Source organism: Galeopterus variegatus, unplaced genomic scaffold (assembly GCF_000696425.1).
Source record: "Galeopterus variegatus unplaced genomic scaffold, G_variegatus-3.0.2 Scaffold2002, whole genome shotgun sequence".
Lineage (NCBI taxonomy): Eukaryota > Metazoa > Chordata > Mammalia > Dermoptera > Cynocephalidae > Galeopterus > Galeopterus variegatus.
Window position 1 is genome coordinate 139366 of NW_007728113.1, and position 14459 is coordinate 153824.

A 14459-nucleotide genomic window follows, 5' to 3' on the forward strand; every position below is an offset into this window, starting at 1 on the left:
CCCAGGTGCGGCTGGCACTGTGGCCTCGGCGGGCCCCCGGGGCACACCAGGAGCTGCGGGGCTGGAGACGGGGCGGGGTGCGGGTGGGAACGGGGACGGCGCAAACCCACGCCTGGCCCAAGGGGCGCTTGTCCTGGGAGCAAGGCAGGCCTGGCTAAGCGACTGGAATGATCCACAGGCAGGGTCAACCTTGAGGGTCTTGACCTCCTTGACTCTCTTCTCCGAGGGCTGAGAAAGCAGTGACAACTCACCCCTGAGAGCCCCTCAAAGCCCCCAAACCCTGCCATTTGGGGGTCTCCACCAGCCTGCTGGCTGGGGCTCCTGAACTTCAAGACTCCCCAGACCCTCAAGTCCTGGCAGGGGCAGCTTGGAAAAGTACTAGGCTGGGAGTCCACGGAGCCAAGGTCTGCTATGAAGGGGCGACACTTCTCCACCCTAGACCTCAGTTTCCCCCTGGTGTAAAACGCAGAGGTTGGACCTTGTGCTCTCCAGGCCCCTCTCAGGGCTGAGAACTGTTGGCTGTTTCTTCCTGGCTGCTTCGCATGGGCTGTGGCTGGGGAGGGGGCTGGGCGGAGGCACCCTCCAGTGCTAACCCCATGGCAGGAACTGGCCCTCCCTACTTTTGGAGACTAAGTGGCTTGAGGAGGGTCTAAAGTGAAGCAGGGTGAGACTTGGATGGGTGGCGCCTAGGCTGACAAGACCCCCCAGCCTGGCCGGCAGGAACACAGCTCTCAGGCTCTACTGGCAAAGATGCTGCATCTCAGTGAGAAGTTTCTCCCCACATGGAACAGAGTGGGTGCGATCAGACAGACAGACCATGGGGGTCTGATGGGCCAGACCTTGAACAGCACTTGTAACAGTGAAACCTTAAGTAAGTCATTTCTCTCCCCTGAGTCTGGAGGACAAGGGTTCCGACACCCACGCTCCCAGAGTTGGGATAAAATGAGGCATTGAGGGAATCCAGTGACATAGTTGAGTGTGGTCACCGTTGTGATGTTTCTCTACCCCTCCCCCAATTCTGTGAGCCCCTCTTCCTAGGCCCTCCCACCATCTCTGCTCTGACACAGGGGGTCAGCCATGCGTCTGCGGAAATTTAATGGCAGGGTCAGGACCGTCAAGTGTGAGTCATGGAGAAAGTTAATGACAACCCCCGAGTCTGTCTCTTGGTGATGTCTATGCATACACCTTGTTCCCTGGGAGCCACTGGGCGGTCCTTGTGGGACCCTGAGTGTTTCTGCTTTCTTACCTGTGACTGTGCACCCCGGACAGGGGGTGGCAGAGCTTACACCACCCCAAGATGGGTCCTGAAGGGTAGCAAGGACAGGAAGTTGGTCTCTGCCACAGCTCCTGAGCAGCGTCCTTGGAAGGGTCCTTCAAGGCCACAGTGGGTGGCAGGAACTGAAAGACGGTCTTATGGCTCCCTGGTTTGAGGTCTCAGCTCAGCGTGTGTGTTTGCACTTGCAACCCTCTATGCACAAGTATGCATGCTCCAAAAATGCCCCTAGGTGTCCCTTTTGGTAACTGCCATGTACATTCATCCCTTGGGGGCTGTTGAGCTGCCCTGGGCATGTTCCTATTAGATTAAATTCTGGTGACACAGGCTGGGATATTTTCACTCTTTGCTTTTTGCTTAGGACAGGGAGTGTAAGTAACCGTGAGGGATGGGTCATCGTGTGAGGGATCCTGTGCTCTGGACACCCCTTGGATGTCCTTGGTTCTGGGTGAATCAGGGACTGAGTCAAGGGCCCATGACATATCAGGCTTGTGAGGAGAGTCCCCATGTGAACAGGCACAAGCATGCAGATCCCGCAGACAGTGGTGGGAGCCTCTGGGGGGACTGAGGGGTGTGGCGGGTGCAGACTGCCCAGCCTTCAGCCTGGTGGGTGGAGCCTGCATCCTATAATACAACCCTCTCCCCCACCATGTCCTCACTCAGGAGTCACCCCAAAGCCTTTGGGGGACATACGGATGGAAAAGGGAGGCATGGAAGTGTTAGAGCAGTTGGCTGAGGTGTGGGACAGGGGGCCAAGGTTTCCTGAGATTCGTCCCCGGGAAATGGGTGGGAGGCCAGAGAGAACCAGCTGGTGGCCCAGATGCCTCCCTTCCTGGCCAGCCTGCACCCAGTGACAGGTTATCAGAATGAGTACAGGAGTCTCCCAGGAACCTGCATAAGAAGACAGGGTGTTTGGACTGGGGGAGCCTGGGTACTGGCCGAGGGGCCCCACCATTTCGTTCTCCCTCCAGCCTTGGGGAAGGGGCTGCCTGCCTTGGAGGGTGATGTCCCAGCTTGAGCTCCACGCCCCCGTGTGACTTGGGTCTGGCCCGCCTGTATCTACAATAATGATACCTTGGTCTAGAAGGAAACCCAAGGACAGACAGAGTGGGCTGGCCACGCAGGAGCCTGCCAGCCCAGCCCTGTCGTAGGTGTCACCCTGAGAGCTTGACATTTGCAGATCCTCCGCCACTCGGCCATCTGGACACACCCCCGACTCCCTCCCTCTCAGAGCCCAGGTCTCTGGTTTCTACCTCACATTCCGGGCTGTAGCCCTTTAGAAACTCAGGTGTCCCAGGCCCCCTTACCCCCAGGGCTGACTAACCTTCATCTTGGCCACTCTCCGCCCCTGGGGCCCTGGTAACAAGAGCCAGGCTCCAGCCGGCTTTTCCAGTTGGAGGTTGGAGGTGGTGCCTGGAGTGTCCCTGGAGGGGGTGGGGGACCCACGCCCCGGAAGTCCTGAGCCTTGGGACACTCTCTGATCTGGTGACGGTGAAAGCCAAGGCTGGCAGCCCAGGCACTTCGTGTCTGGAGCAAGGGAAAAACAGAGTGGGTGTTTTGAGCCTCGGTGTCGAGGATGGGAGGGGTATGCCTGGGTTCTGCGAGAAGGCCGCACGGGGAGGCTGGGGAACAGTGGCTCTGTGGGCTGCACAGAGCTGTGAGAGGACAGTCAAATAGGGGTACAGGTGCAGGGAGCTGCTTGGTTCTGGGAAGGAGGTAGGGTCTGGGAGTGGGAAATGGCCAGGCTAAGAGGGGAGGGGTGACGCACAGCTCTTGGGTGGGTTCTGGGAGCACAGGGCTGCGTTCACCTCTTCTGGTGACCCACCACCAGATGTCCCTTAGTGATGGTCTCTGTTCCCCCACCTCTTTTAGGCAGGATGATCCCGGTGGCTGAGTTCAAGCAGTTCACGGAACAGCAGCCCGCCTTCAAGGTGCTCAAGCCCTGGTGGGACGTGCTGGCCGAGTACCTGACGGTGGCCATGCTCATGATTGGGGTCTTTGGCTGCACCCTCCAGGTGAGGGGTGGGGCCAGCTAGGGGGTGGGGCCAGCTAGGGGTGGGGCCATGGAGGGGTGGGGTCATCACCTGGAGAAACCTGATGCCTTCCTGTTACCCAAGAAAGGGGAGAGAGGAAGCCAAATCCAGAGCCCCACTCAGGACCGATTCTGACCCCTTGCTCCTCCACCACCCTCAGCAGCAGCACCAGCGTCCCCTGCATTGCTGCGCATTCCATACTTTTAAAATACTGTTTTATCCCTGGAATCTAGAAGGGACTGCAGTTACTGTATGAATTTACTAGGGTTGCTGGAACAAAGTAGCCCAGACTCAGTGGCCTCAACATCAGAAATTTATTGTCTCACAGTTCTGGAGGCCAGAAGTCCAAGATCAAGGTGTCATCGACAGGGTGAGGCCAGTAAGAGAGAATCTGTTCCATGCGCTTCTCCTGGATTCTCGTAGCCCCAGGCATTCCTTGGCTTGTAGATGGTGCTCTCCCTGAACCGTCACCTGAATCATGTGTGGGTGTGCGTCCACATTTCCCTTTTTATTTTATTTTATTTTGGCCCATCTTAATGCCTCATCTTAACTTGATTACATCTGCAAAGACCTTATTTCCAAATAAGGTCACATTCACAGGTATTGGGGGTTAGGACTTCAACATCTTTTGGGGGTACACAATTCAACCCCACAATTTCTTTCAGATGAAGAGCGAAGCTGAGAGGTTTAGTAACTCTTCCAGAGTCACAGCCAGCTGGCGACAGTTGGGGATTGGGGTCAGCTGCCTTTAGCTTGCATCTCTTACCCCAACTCCTGAGGCATCCTCAGCCCCCCTCGCTTTCTTTCACCCTCCCCCCATCATCAGGTGACCCAAGACAAGATCATCTGTCTGCCCAGTCATGAACCCCAGGAGAACTCATCAGAGGCCCCGTGCCAGCAACTGCTGCCACAGGGGGTCTCGGAGCAGATGGGGGGCCTCCGGGAGGTGAGCGGACTCAAGAACAATCTGGACCTGCAGCAGTACAACTTCATTAACCAGCTCTGCTACGAGACGGCCCTCCACTGGTACGCCAAGTACTTCCCCTACCTGGTTGTCATTCACACACTCATCTTCATGGTCTGCACCAGCTTCTGGTTCAAGTTCCCTGGCACCAGCTCCAAGATCGAACACTTCATCTCCATCCTGGGCAAGTGTTTTGATTCGCCGTGGACCACACGGGCCCTGTCCGAGGTCTCTGGGGAGAACCATAAGGGCCCGGCTGCTGGACGGGCCATGGCCACCATGGTGGCCTCTGCAGGGGCCGGGCTGGGGAAGGCAGATGAGGAGGAGAAGGAGAAAGTGCTGGTGGAGCCTGAGAAGGTGGTGACTGAGCCACCGGCTGTCACGCTCCTAGACAAGAAAGAGGGTGAGCAGGCCAAAGCCTTGTTTGAGAAGGTCAAAAAGTTCCGTGTGCATGTGGAAGAGGGTGACATCCTCTACACGATGTACATCCGGCAGACGGTGCTCAAAGCATGCAAGTTCCTTGCCATCCTGGTCTACAACCTCGTCTATGTGGAGAAGATCAGCTTCCTGGTGGCCTGCAGGGTGGAGACCTCCGAGGTCACCGGCTATGCCAGCTTCTGCTGCAACCACACCAAGGCCCACCTCTTCTCGAAGCTGGCCTTCTGCTACATCTCCTTTGTGTGCGTCTATGGGATCACCTGCCTCTACACGCTCTACTGGCTCTTCCACCGGCCCCTTAAAGAATACTCCTTCCGTTCTGTGCGGGAGGAGACGGGCATGGGGGACATCCCAGATGTCAAGAATGACTTTGCCTTCATGCTGCACCTCATCGACCAATATGACTCTCTCTACTCCAAGCGCTTTGCTGTCTTCCTCTCCGAGGTCAGCGAAAGCCGCCTGAAGCAGCTCAACCTCAACCACGAGTGGACGCCCGAGAAGCTTCGGCAGAAGCTACAGCGCAACGCACGGGGCCGGCTGGAGCTGGCCCTCTGCATGCTCCCTGGACTGCCCGACACTGTCTTCGAGCTCAGCGAGGTGGAGGCGCTCCGGCTGGAGGCTATCGGGGATATCACCTTCCCCCCAGGGCTGTCACAGCTGGTGCACTTGCAGGAGCTCAGTTTGCTTCACTCACCGGCCAGGCTGCCCTTCTCCTCACAGATCTTCCTACGGGACCGCCTGAAGGTGATCCGCATCAAATGTGAGGAGCTCCGAGAGGTGCCCCTCTGGGTGTTCGGGCTTCGTGGCCTGGAGGAGTTGCACCTGGAGGGGCTCTTCCTCCCAGAACTGGCTCGGGCGGCCACCCTCGAGAGCCTCCGGGAGCTGAAGCAGCTCAAGGTGCTGTCCCTACGGAGCAATGCCGGGAAGGTGCCAGCCAGTGTGACTGATGTGGCGGGGCATCTGCAGCGTCTCAGCCTGCACAATGATGGGGCCCGCTTGCTCGCCCTCAACAGCCTCAAGAAGCTGGTGGCATTGCGGGAGCTGGAGCTGGTGGCCTGTGGGCTGGAGCGCATCCCCCATGCCATCTTCAGCCTGGGGGCGTTGCAGGAACTTGACCTCAAGGACAACCACCTGCGGTCCATCGAGGAGATCCTCAGCTTCCAGCACTGTCGAAAGCTGGTCACACTTAGGCTTTGGCACAACCAGATTGCCTATGTCCCCGAGCACGTGCGGAAGCTCAGGAGCCTTGAACAGCTCTACCTCAGCCACAACAAACTCGAAACCCTGCCCACCCAGCTCGGCCTGTGCTCCAGCCTCCGTCTGCTAGATGTGTCCCACAATGGGCTGCACTCCCTGCCACCAGAAGTGGGCCTCTTGCAGAACCTGCAGCACCTAGCTGTCTCCTACAATGCCCTCGAGGCCCTGCCGGATGAGCTCTTCTTCTGCCGCAAGCTACGGACATTGCTTCTGGGCTTTAACCACCTGAGCCAGCTCTCGCCACACGTGGGGGCCCTCAGAGCCCTCAGCCGCCTGGAGCTCAGCGGCAACCGGTTGGAGGCTCTGCCAGAAGAACTTGGCCACTGTGCAGGGCTCAAGAAGGCGGGTTTGCTGGTGGAGGACACCCTTTATGAGGGCCTGCCAGCAGAGGTGCGAGAGAAGATGGAGGAGGAGTGAAGCCAGGGTTGGGCAGGTGGAGGTAGAGGCCTGTGGATGCTTCTGCTCCAGAATCTCCACTATTGTCTTCCAAGGGAGGTGACCAAGTAGGCCCAGGCCAGGAGAGGAGGGGCCAACATGTCAGCCTGGTGGGGCCCAGACAAGATCCTGGGACTGGTTTGTCTAGGGAGAGACAGGAGGTTGTGGATTTGGGGTGGAACCCCATTTGGAGGGATTAACTCAGTCATAGGATTCTCAGACCAAAACCACACCTGTCTCTTTGGCTGGCTGGCTTGCATCCAGCCCTACACCAGAACTGCTACCACCCCCCTGGACATTGCAGCTCAATTAGTGCCACATATGGGATGGGGGCACATCCCAATGGGATTTCCAACCCTCTCCCCCTGCCCCAACAAAGCAGCTTATGTCTGGGGTTCTCTCCCAAGGAGGGGACACAGACACAAGGACCAGCTCCCCACCCCCTTACCCTAACTCTGATGCTAATCCCTTATTTATAAATTGTTTACTAAGGACATGTGAACGCAGAACAATGGTTCTCATATTTAGCAGTGCAACAAAATCAACTGGGAAGCTAGCACAAAACAAAACATCCCCAGCCCCACCCCTGAAAGACTGACTCAGAAGGTTTGGGTAGAGGCCAGGAACCTGCTCATAAATAAGCATCCCAGGTAATTCTGATTGCAGGTGGTCCTAAGACTGCATGTTGGGAAACGCTGACCTAAAGAATAAGTATCCATGGTTGGTTAGAGCATGGTGTTATAACACAAAGGTCAAGGGTTCGGATCCTGTACTGGCCAGCGGCCAAAAAAAAAAAAAAAAAAAAAAAATTTTTTTAGCCCTAGACTCTGAGAATCTGAAGAAAGCTGAACACGTCCTTCCCCAGGAAAATAGTCATGTACACAGACAAAACTCTGCAGACAACTTCAGGCAATTGAGAGATCCCCCGCAGGACTGTTCATGAACTTCCTAAGGTTGGCGGACTCCGGGTTAAGAACACCTGCTGTGAAGGCTACATTTTTCTGAGGACAGGCAGAAACTGTCTTTTGAATGTTCCCTTTGTGAGGGAGCGTTCATCAGTAGGTGCTTAATAAATAATACTAATTATTAGAACTATAAGTCTGATCTCTTATGTCCATTCCTGTCATTGTCTAAGCCTTGTATTTCACGGAGCCAAGTGGTGACACCCGTATGCATAATCAAGGTTGTCTTTTTTCGTGGGAGCACTGGCACAGAAGGCAGCCCAGAAGAGGAAAAGGTAGAAAGACCTCAGCTAAGGAGAATGTAGGTGGCATCTTCTGCCCAGCCTTTTCTGGATAATCCCTTTTCTTCCACCCTTCTCTCTTTTTATCTTCTTAACTCCAAACTTTTATGTCTGCTCCACCCATAAGCACACGCCCTGACACCCATCCCAAAGTGTTCTCAAGTTAGACCCAGAGCGGGCAGAACACGTGACTTCCTGGGCTTGGCCACCTCCTGGGTGTCTCTGGCACCTAAGAGCAGGGGCAGGCTGCTCTGGGGGCGGGGGTACCCAGGGTTCCAGATGGGGACATTTTCCCAACACCCTCCAACTCAATTAAAGGAGCTGCAAAGGCTGTCAGGGCGCCGGGCAGAGCAGCCTAACCCCAGGGACCGTCAGATAGGAATTCGGCATGTCCGGGAGCTGGGCTCACGTGCCAGGGGCGAGACAGATTGGGGGTCGAGGCGTCTTAAGGTCCCTCGGGGGTCTGGCCAGGGACGCTGGCCTTGACCTTGCTCTCGTCGCCGGAGTCAGGGGTGAGGACGCTGGACCCTCCCCTCCCGCCTGGCCTCGGCCACCCTGAGCTTGCTGGGACAGGCTGAAATGGAAAGGGATCCCCACGGGTGCCTAATTATGGTGAAGAGGCGGCACCGCGCTCGCTGCCAGCGGGAGGCCGGGCAGCAATTAAGCATAACAGGGATCCTAATGAAACAGTGTCCGAGGCGAGACAGGCAGTTGTACGAGGGCGAAGCTGCCAGAGAGGACCAGGCCGGAAAGAAGAAGGGGGAGGCCGAGGACGCACCGCGGTGGAGACCACGGGTGACCGCGGCAGGTTAAAGAGGTTCCAGGGATGCGCGTGCGCGGCAGGAGCCACGCGCGTGACCGCGTCTCCCTCGCCCTCTCCGTACGCATGCGCATCGCTTTCCCCGCCCACCGCGCTCTGAAGAGCGGTGTTTCCACCCAGCGCCCGTGTCCTGTGCTGTCGGGAATTCGCGCATGCGCACCACGGTAGTGATGGGGGAGGCGGTTTGTCCGTTGCCAGACGCGAACTCTAGATGGCGTCATCCCTCAGGTCGGGACGAAACACGCACGCGCAGAAGTTCGCACGCGGGAAGGGCGGGTGCGCGCCGGGGGCATGCGCCGTGTAGGGCGAGACGGCGGCTCGGCGGGGTCATCTGGACGCAAGCGCAGTGCGGTGTTTGTCTGCCGGACTGACGGGCGGCCGGGCGGTGCGCGGCGGCGGCGGGGAAGATGGCGGCGTCCTCCCTGGAGCAGAAGCTGTCCCGCCTGGAAGCAAAGCTGAAGCAGGAGAACCGCGAGGCCCGGCGGAGGATCGACCTCAACCTGGATATCAGCCCCCAGCGGCCCAGGCCCGTAATAACTTCGTATAGCATACATTATACGAAGTTATACGAGGGAGGCCCCGCCCCCACCGCCCCGCCCCGCCCCCTCTTCCGGGGCTCTCGCACTCCTCCTCTTCTCCGCCCCGCCGCTGTCGGCTCGCGGGGAGAGTCACGGTGACCCGGGGGGGCGTGGGGCCGGAGGGCTCCGGGAGGCCCTCCCCCGGCCTGGGGGCTCCCACCGTCGGGGCCTGGGAGCCTAATTACCCGGCTCCAGGTGAGGCCCCCACCTTGTCACCTGTTCCCATCGCCGTAATTCTCGGAGCCTCTGTCACTTGCCCTGAGCCGGGTGCCTCCACTCCACGCGACCGTGACCACGTCCAGGTCCCCCGCAAAGAGACATCCCTTTAGACCCGAAGATTTTATTCCCGCCATCAAGGTTTACTGTCAAGTATCCCTCCCGCCCCCCACGGCCTGGGAACTTGTCCGGGTTCAGCGGATGATCCACTCACACTCACTCGCTCGCACCTGGCCTGGGGACACCTAAGGTCACTTGACCTCATATAACCCTCCCATCTCTGACCTGAAGATTCTCCCACTCGCTCTTTCTGTGGCCTTGTCTGGTGGTTTCTTCTCCCCAGCCTGGGATGACCTTGTCATTGAGCTCAGCAGACCCCCCCATACCCCTGTGACTAGTGTCAGTCAGTACCACCATCTTGGCGAGTGTGTCAGAAATGCACACTCAACTCCCAGCCTGGTGCCTTTGTCACTTGGGCTCAAGTGACTGTTCCCCTTCTCCCCACACCCACCAGACCTAGGGACACTGAAGGCCAACGTGACTATAAGTGGGCCCCTCCAGCACACTTGCAACTTCTTTCTGATCGATCCCACCATCTCAGTGCCTACCTCCCTGACATCTTGTCACCCTGAATCAACAGCTCCCCCAACCCCTCTCCACACACACCTGGCATAGTATCACCATGACCACATGTAGCCGCCCCATTGCGTCCCATAGAACCCCATCCCTAAATCCTCTCTGCTGGAAAGAATCTGATTTTCCCCTTCCCCACAGACCTTGTGAACAATACCCCCCCGCCCATGACCCTTTCTCTGTCTCTCTTGACCTGGCAAGATGCCCACTTTTAATATCCCCACTGATATGACCCTTGTGATTTATATGGCTCCCTGTGGGGTCATCCTGACAGGAGGTGGAAGCCACCCCTCCGTATCTGGGTACTCCATCCACTCCCTGGTCACCCTGCCTGACCTTCATAGCCTGACACCCCCCACCCCATCCCTCCTTCTTTTGACCTGGGTCAGCATGCATTCCTCCCTGGGGAGTCTCTTGGGGATCCAGAGAAAGCCCCAGGGCGGAGGTGATGGTGTTGGGCACTGCCTGGGTCAGGAAGCCCAGCCAAGACATGGAGGGTCACTGCTGGGCTTTGCAGGGCTTCCCTCTGAGGCCCCAGCATGAATGACACAGGGTTGTCCCCAGTTCAGAGCAAGGCCCGGAGAGGCCCATGGCGGGCAGGCCCCTGAGGAGCCCCCTCCAGGTGTCTGTGTCTTTGTCCGCTCCATCCCATCCTCCCCATCCTCCCATCTCTGTTGGTTTCTACCCATCTCTGCAGTTTGGTGCCTCGCGCCTCCCCCCCACTTCTGTTATGATTTGATTTCTTTTCTTTTGGACAAATTGGTCGTTTCTGTTGTGATTTATCGTGGTGTTGTTTTTTTCTTCCTTCTCCCCATCCAGTTATTGTGATCACTCTAAGCCCTGCTCCTGCCCCGTCCCAACGAGCAGGTACCAGCCTTTTTATCATCGCTGCTTGGACATCTGCACCATTGACCTAACCGCTGCCCCGGCCGCAGAATGCCATCCCCCATACCCCCATTCTCTGTGTGTTCCCATGTTCCTGTCTCCTTCTGTCACTCTCATTTTCTGTCACTCCACACGAGCAGTGTCCCGCCCAGCCCTAGCCTCCTCTGCGCCCTCTCACCTCCTTCTCCTCCCTTCCTCTTGGGCCTGGGTTTGGACTCCTTAGAGGAGGAAGCAGGCTCCCCCACTGAGTGGGAGCTGGTTGCCTGCCCAGTGGGCAAGTGTGTGCGCACATGTGCATGTGTGTGTTTATAAGTGAGAGAGAGAGAGAGAGAGAGAGCGAGAGCTGGGCCAGGCCCATGGATGGTGCCTATTTGATCTGTCTCAACAATTGGGTGAATGTGTGTCCCTCCAACCCCCAACTGCGTGCTGTGCCTGTCTGGGCATCAGAGACACAGCAATGAGCAGAACAGACAGCCATCCCCTTGCAGCACTGAGGCTGCAGTCGGGGGGCTGCTGGTGGCAAGTGAGCACATTCCCAGCCAGGGAGAACATTCCAGCCTGGTGAGAAGCTCTGCAGGGGGCCGGTCAGGGGAAGCCTCTGGAGGAGGTGGGAGGGGACAGAGGCCCTGTGCGCAGGTGGCTGCGTGTTTGGGAGCAGATGTGTGGGGCAGTTGGGCCTTGCTGGTTCCTGGGCGTGCTGTGCCCCATGCGTGTGTTGGGAGAGAGACTGGGGCAGGGGGCGGTGGGGGGGCTGGCCCTGTGGGTGGTTGTGTGTAAGTGTGTTTAGGTTAGCCCTTTGTGTGTGTACAGCCTGTGAGTGTGTGTGTGTCTGTGTGTGTGTGTGTGTCTGTGTGTGTGTGTGTCAGATGGTTGGTGAAGGGGATGGCTCTGTCCCCATCTGCATGTGTGTAGGGTTTGTGCCATGCCTGTGTGTGTGTGCATGCTCGGTGGGCTGGCATCCATGGCTCCTGACGGTCAGCGTGTACCTCACGCGTTCTCTTGCTCTCACTCCCTCATTCATTCTCTCTCTCTCACCAACCATCTTGCTCTCAATTCCACCCTCCAGACCTGCCTTGTGGCCCCATTACCACCTCTGTGACCTCCGTTCTCAGGGCCTTTGTGTATCTCCCTCCCTCTCCCCCCACCAGTCCCCTTCAAATCTCCACCATTTGTGGGGCCAGCAGCTCTTTCCTCAGATTCTGGGGCAACCCCCAGAGGGCCTGGTGGACTGTTCGAGGGAGAGGACTGATAGGGCTCCTCAAGGTGTGGAGAGGTTGAGGTGTGGTCCTCACCCCCAGAGAGCTGATGGTGCAGGGCAGAAAGGGGACCCTTTCTCCTAGGAGGGAGAACCAGGCAGTATCTTAGGAGAGTCCAGGTGCAGGGGGTCAGGGACCCTCAGGAGCTAGGAAGGGATCAGGACTGTGATTCTGGCCATGGGCAGGGCAGAGGCGGCACAGGGATGGTACAAAGCAGGGGAGGTAGTCAGGAGCAGCAGGAGGTGGGGCCTCCAGGGTGGTCATGAGCACTGGGCTCAGCCATGTCCTTGAGTCCCCAGAGCCCTTCCTTTGCTCCTGCCAGGCCTTGGTGGGACCTGCGCCCTTCTCAGACTGCACGTCAGTGTCCTATACCTCCCCTCTCTTGCTGGCTGAGCTTAGGCTCCCAGGCCAACAGGGCAAGGACAGGGCCCTGCTGCCAGCAACTCACGCGTGTATGTCTCTCCTCATTGGTCACTGAGCCCAAGTCATCAGGAGCCTGCAGAACTGTGGGAAGAAAGGTGGGCAAGGCAGGAAGTGTAGAGAGAGGGAAGGGGGTGTCCACTGAGGGCTGTGGAGAGTGGCAGGCCCTTGGGCCCCATGGGAAGGGGAGCCTGGGAGGGTGTGTGTAGAGTGAGCAAACCATTGCCCTTTCTGGGCACCAGGCTGCTGGAGTGTCCGGTCAGTGGAGGATCAGCTCCCAGGGCCACACTGGCCTCTGCTCCTCAACCCCTTGCCAGCCCAGCCAGGGAGATCCCTAGCTCCTCGGGGCACCTGCTCTCCTGTCCCAGGCCCCTCTCTGGCCTGTCTCTGCAGCGCCTGCTCTGGGCAGCTAGGCCCTGAGTCTTGGTTCCTGTCTGTCTGTCTCCTGCCCTCCCACCCCCTAATGCCTCCTGCCCGTCCTGGGGTGTCCGCTGCCTGCCCGCTGCCTGCCGCCTGCCTGTAGCATGCCCGAGCTGTCCGCATGCAGGCTGCTGGGAAAAACCAAAACCCCCTGCCTGGCCCAGCACCCGCTCCCCCCCAGCCCAGTTATGCCAGCCCTTGGAGGGGCTTTGCCACCTGGATCCCCTCACCTAAAGAAGATGGGCCCAGCCTGGTGTTCTGCCCCTGCCCCCACCCTGGTTGGCCCCAGCTGTGCAGGCCATGCAGGGAGGCTTACAGATCAACCTGCTGGCCAGAGAGGGGTGACCCTCCCTGACCCTGGAGCAGCCAGAAGACTTGGTCCCACATCTGCTGTCCTCCCAGGGTGGTCTCTCTCCCTCTTGGTTGGCTGCCAAGTTCAGTGTTGCCAGCAGAGCCAGAGCCCAGGCTGATCCTGGCAGGCATTCCGTGCTGGTGTGGTCCAGAGTGTGTGGGCACTGAGGCCCTAGGCCTGTTTCCTGGGCAGAGGTGGGGAGGGAAGGGACATACTAGGGAGGCCACAGGGCCAAGGGACCCCCACGGGTCCCCCTTTTTTCTCTGTCAGCATAGACTTGGGGATGAGCCCTCAGCCTCTGGGGACTACCCCTCCCACTCCAGCTCCTTCCAGGTCAGGGGGGTGGAGGAGGCACCCTGAGAACTCTCCAGAGGGTGGGGAGGGAGAACCCAGCTCCCTCCCGCCTAGCAGGGCAGGGGGCTGTGCCAGCCTAGCTGAGGGATACCAGGGAGGGGAAGATGAGAGTCCCGAGTCCCCTCACAGTGCCAGACCTGGAGCTGAGGCCAGCTGGGCACTAACCCCTCCCCACCCCTGGTTCTCACCCCCCCAGCCCTGCCGCTCCCGCTGGCCAATGATGGGGGCATCCGTTCGCCATCTTCGGAGAGCTCCCCTCAGCACCCCACGCCCCCCGCCCGGCCCCGCCACATGCTGGGGCTTCCGTCAACCCTGTTCACGCCCCGCAGCATGGAGAGGTGAGCGATCAAGCTGGGCTGGGCCAGCTGGCCATAGGGCACTCAGGAGGGCAGTGTGGGGAGCACTGCTGTGTGGCCCCAGGAGGAGGGTGGTTAAATCTGTGTGAACCCCGTTGGGTGGTCAGGACCCTCCTCCACCGGCACCTGCTCCCTGTTCCCCTAGCATCGAGATTGACCAGAAGCTGCAGGAGATCATGAAGCAGACGGGCTACCTGACCATCGGGGGCCAGGTACCACCCTCGCTCGGCAACCCCCGTGGAGGGGCGGGCAGGGCATATGGCAGGGCACACAGCCGGGCTAGTTTCGTTCCGGGCGTGCAGGCGGAGGCCCTGGGGACCCTACAGCCCTCAGCCCTCGCTCTCCTCCCAGCGCTACCAGGCGGAAATCAACGACTTGGAGAACCTAGGCGAGATGGGCAGCGGCACCTGCGGCCAGGTGTGGAAGATGCGCTTCCGAAAGACGGGGCATGTCATCGCCGTCAAGGTGAGCCCGGGCCCCGCCCCCCGTGGGCCCCGCCCCCCGTGGGCCCGCCCCCCGTGGGCCC

General features: G+C 59.0%; 2 protein-coding genes across 3 annotated transcripts in view; both read left to right on the plus strand.

The window, feature by feature from the left end:
* Positions 1-3145: 3145 nt before the first annotated feature.
* Positions 3146-7141, plus strand: LRRC8E (leucine rich repeat containing 8 family, member E). Its single transcript, XM_008580015.1, has 2 exons — positions 3146-3288; positions 4133-7141. The coding sequence occupies exons 1-2, from the start codon at positions 3151-3153 to the stop codon at positions 6380-6382; spliced, it is 2388 nt and encodes a 795-aa protein (XP_008578237.1). The 5' UTR covers positions 3146-3150; the 3' UTR covers positions 6383-7141.
* Positions 7142-8722: 1581 nt separating this feature from the next.
* MAP2K7 (mitogen-activated protein kinase kinase 7) overlaps positions 8723-14459 on the plus strand; it is a 9624-nt gene continuing 3887 nt past the window's right edge. The window contains exons 1-6 of one of the 2 annotated variants that reach the window (XM_008580017.1): positions 8871-8993; position 9130; positions 10710-10757; positions 13774-13915; positions 14079-14145; positions 14285-14398. In XM_008580017.1, the coding sequence (XP_008578239.1) occupies positions 8871-8993; position 9130; positions 10710-10757; positions 13774-13915; positions 14079-14145; positions 14285-14398 (495 nt within the window). Of the gene's footprint in view, positions 8994-9129; positions 9131-10709; positions 10758-13773; positions 13916-14078; positions 14146-14284; positions 14399-14459 lie in introns of both variants that reach the window. The other variant, XM_008580018.1, reaches the window with a different exon arrangement.